Source organism: Cicer arietinum, chromosome 6 (assembly GCF_000331145.2).
Source record: "Cicer arietinum cultivar CDC Frontier isolate Library 1 chromosome 6, Cicar.CDCFrontier_v2.0, whole genome shotgun sequence".
Classification (NCBI taxonomy): domain Eukaryota; kingdom Viridiplantae; phylum Streptophyta; class Magnoliopsida; order Fabales; family Fabaceae; genus Cicer; species Cicer arietinum.
In genome coordinates, this window is record NC_021165.2 from 62,677,825 (window position 1) to 62,681,325 (window position 3,501).

The 3,501-nt window shown below is 25.1% G+C and overlaps 1 protein-coding gene across 1 annotated transcript; it reads right to left on the bottom strand.

Annotated features, from left to right (window-relative positions):
- Nucleotides 1-1,261: 1,261 nt before the first annotated feature.
- Nucleotides 1,262-1,881, bottom strand: LOC113784327 (ribonuclease 1-like). The gene is made up of 2 exons (XM_027330469.2): nt 1,774-1,881; nt 1,262-1,678 (listed from the first exon to the last, which is right to left on the bottom strand). The coding sequence occupies exons 1-2, from the start codon at nt 1,879-1,881 to the stop codon at nt 1,262-1,264; spliced, it is 525 nt and encodes a 174-aa protein (XP_027186270.2).
- Between the last annotated feature and the right edge of the window lie 1,620 nt (nt 1,882-3,501).

Consider the following 3,501-nt stretch of genomic DNA (forward strand, 5'->3'; position numbering starts at 1 on the left):
TTTTTTGTTCTCTCTGTGACAACTTTCTTAATTAATAGTGTTGCTATTATCTAATTAATCAAAATTATGTCAATTTGATATCAATATTAATTCTTAACAAAAAAATCTAAAATATTTACCTAATATCATATGATATTCAGATAAATTAAATAAAACTGAATAAATGATGTAACACAGTTGAATCAAAAAACAAATTTTTTTTGTCTATAAATAAAATGATATAATTATCACAAAAAATTCATTGAGTCGTATAATTGGATGCAATAATTTTTATCCATCTAGAAAGAAAAAGATTTATGAGATATTCATGGGATGATGTAGGAAAAAGTTCCTACTGTTGTTTGAAATATATATTAGAAATTATGTTAGTAGTGTGAACACATGACGCAATTGTGATGTGAATGGATTGAGAAGGAAAAAGGGAGATTTGCTTTGCAAGGAAATTAATGTTTTATGTCTCTAGAAAATATTACACATGAACCACCATAGTAGTAATATAAATTTCTTAATCAGCAAGTTATATTTATTCATATTCATCCCTCTATTGTAAGAATCATTTGAAATTAAATTAATGATATAAAAGATATATTTGAAATTCAATCAATAATGTTAAATATATTTATCCAGTAACAATTCAAGATAAGGAGATAAATCTTATAACAAAAAGAGATAAACTTATTTAATCTCAATAATTAAAAAGGATACAAGTTTAATCTCTATAAAAAAACTGATATGACTTTTCAATTTCTATTTTTACCCTTTAAACATTAATTCTTTTTCTTTCAAAAAAGTCATGCAATCACAAATTTCTTATAAAAAAAAATACAACATCTACATTCAAAACTGCTTCATTTAAAAAAAAAAAATATATTTTACCCTTTCATTATCCTCTGCTTAGCAATTATTTATTTACATCATAATCAAAATTATAAAAATATAAAAAAATCCATACGTGGAAGTTTTTGATAATTATAATTAAGAATTATTTTATTTTAAAAATATTTAATTATATTTTAACGATTAAATTAATACGATTTGGTGAATCAAGTGTGATGCTTACTTTTACATTGATCCAAAATAATACGGGCATAAGCTTTTTTTAGTACAAACATTGAATAATTTTTTACTTTTAACAATTTTTGTAAAGATATATCCTATAGGTATATATATATATTCAACAATTTGTTCCAAATAAAAGAGAGAATCATATTCAACTCATTATTATTATTATTATTTTGATACAAGCATTACATAACATATATCACAGTGGCAAAATTATGTTGTTGCCACAATTATTGTAAGGATTACAATTGATGAAAGTAGCTCCAGTTTGGTCCAAACAAAGTCTTATTTCTAAGAGATACGAATTTCTCTTTGCATCGAACACACAAGAAAGTTGCGGTATTACATGAATTGCTCCAAATATTGTACTGTTAATCAAAGATCTCGTATAAGTTTTGTTTGGATGAGGAACAATGTTGGCTCTTGCAAAAATAGGTAATATTTCATGCTTATTTTTTATCGTCAATGCAAGTGATAGATATCCTAATGGGTTATGTGGCATGGATGAACATGTGCCATGTTTATCCCATTCATAGCTCCAAAAGTGATCATCAACTCCGTTTAAATTTGGCCATTCGGCTATAAGACGAGTCTTCAAATCCCCAACAATTAAACCCTAAAAACATAAAAATGAAATAAAATTATTTGTTGAATATACAACAACAATAAATAAATTACAACAATATTTAAAAATATAAATATGAAACTCACAGTATTTAGTTTAGTTTGGGAGCAAAAAGATGGTTCAAATCCACTATGATTGGAAGGCCATAATCCATGAAGGGTGAATTTGATGGGTACATTGGGTTTGCATGGCATCTTTTTGGTTTGATGGGTACAATAGGTTGTTGGCCATTGTTGGGCCAACTTATAATAATCATAAGCACTATAGCTAGTGCTAAGTAGTAGTAAAAAAAGCATCAAACGTAACATTTCTTAAATGTAAAGAGATTCAAAAAAAAACTCAAGTAATTAACAATGAATGATAAGGTGCAAATGCAAATGAAGAGAACATTCATTTAAATAGACAATTTTGTAGGTAGTTCTTGTGAAGGTATTAACATTATGAACCATGTGGGTGGTTGAGAATTTGCATATTTGGAATAGTTCAATTTTACACTCCAATTGGAAGAATAAATAAGATGAAAACAAGTAAGGTGGGATGAATTAGACTTTGTATGATTATGGTTTTGTTTAATTTTATCAAATTGTCAATTGTTGCATGTATCATATTCATTCCACTTTCTATTGCCTTATTCAAAACTTGTAGTTTATTTCATGTGAATTCAATTAAATTTAGCATTACTTCCAAGTTAGCCATTTTCTATCATAAGTTAATATGTTTATTCATTCCTCTTTCATATGCATCCAATTAAGTTTAACAATCCTTCCAAGCTAGTCATTTTCTATCATAAGTTAATTTATTTATTCATTTATCTATATTGCATTATAGGGGATGATACTCAATTTGATATTTGTGTTATCATTCCTTATTAGAGAAAAAATATAATTGTTATATAATGTTCTTTTCTCAACCATATTTCATTACAAAATAAAAATGAAATAAATAATATGAATTAATTAAGCATACGAACAACTCAACATGAATTAGATAATTGTTTAGTGGCTACTCAAACACTAAAAAATGGACTATCTAAGTAGCTAATAAAATAGACAATTTCTAAGTCATATAAATTGTACAATAAGGCCCTCTAGAGTATAAACTACTTGTATATTGAACTTCAATGTGTGATTGGACTCAAATTTTTTCACTTGAGTTCATACAAGTGAAATTAGCATAAATTTTATGTCTAATTTAAAAGAACTATTTAGTCCAATAAATTTTATTGAATTTAATTAAAGTGGTGATTTAAAATTTAACTATCCACAATACTATATTTTTAATTATTAACACTAAACTTTTACAAAAGCACGAGGAAACAATTGTACAGATTCTAGACAATTTACACTTGAGTCTTTGAATTCATCAAATTGATAAGATTATATGATAATTTAGACTTTTTCTTTTTTGATAACTTTCATCAGTATACATCATGTGTTGGCCTTTATAAACATTAGTGGCTTACAAGTTTTCTAAATTGTGATTTTTTCATTCTCTCTGTGACAACTTTCTTAATTAATTAATGGTGTTGCTATTATCTAATTAATCAAAATTATGTCAATTTGATATCAATATTAATTCTTAACAAAAAATCCAAAATACTTACATAATATCATATGATATTCAGATAAATTAAATAAAAATGAATAAATGATATAACACAATTGAGTAAAAAAAAATATACAACAAAATTTTTTTGTCTATAAATAAAATGATTTAATTATCACAAAAAAATTCATTAAGTCGTATAATTGGATGCAACAATTTTCATCATTTTAGAAAGAAAAAAAGGATTTATGGATATTCATGGGATGATG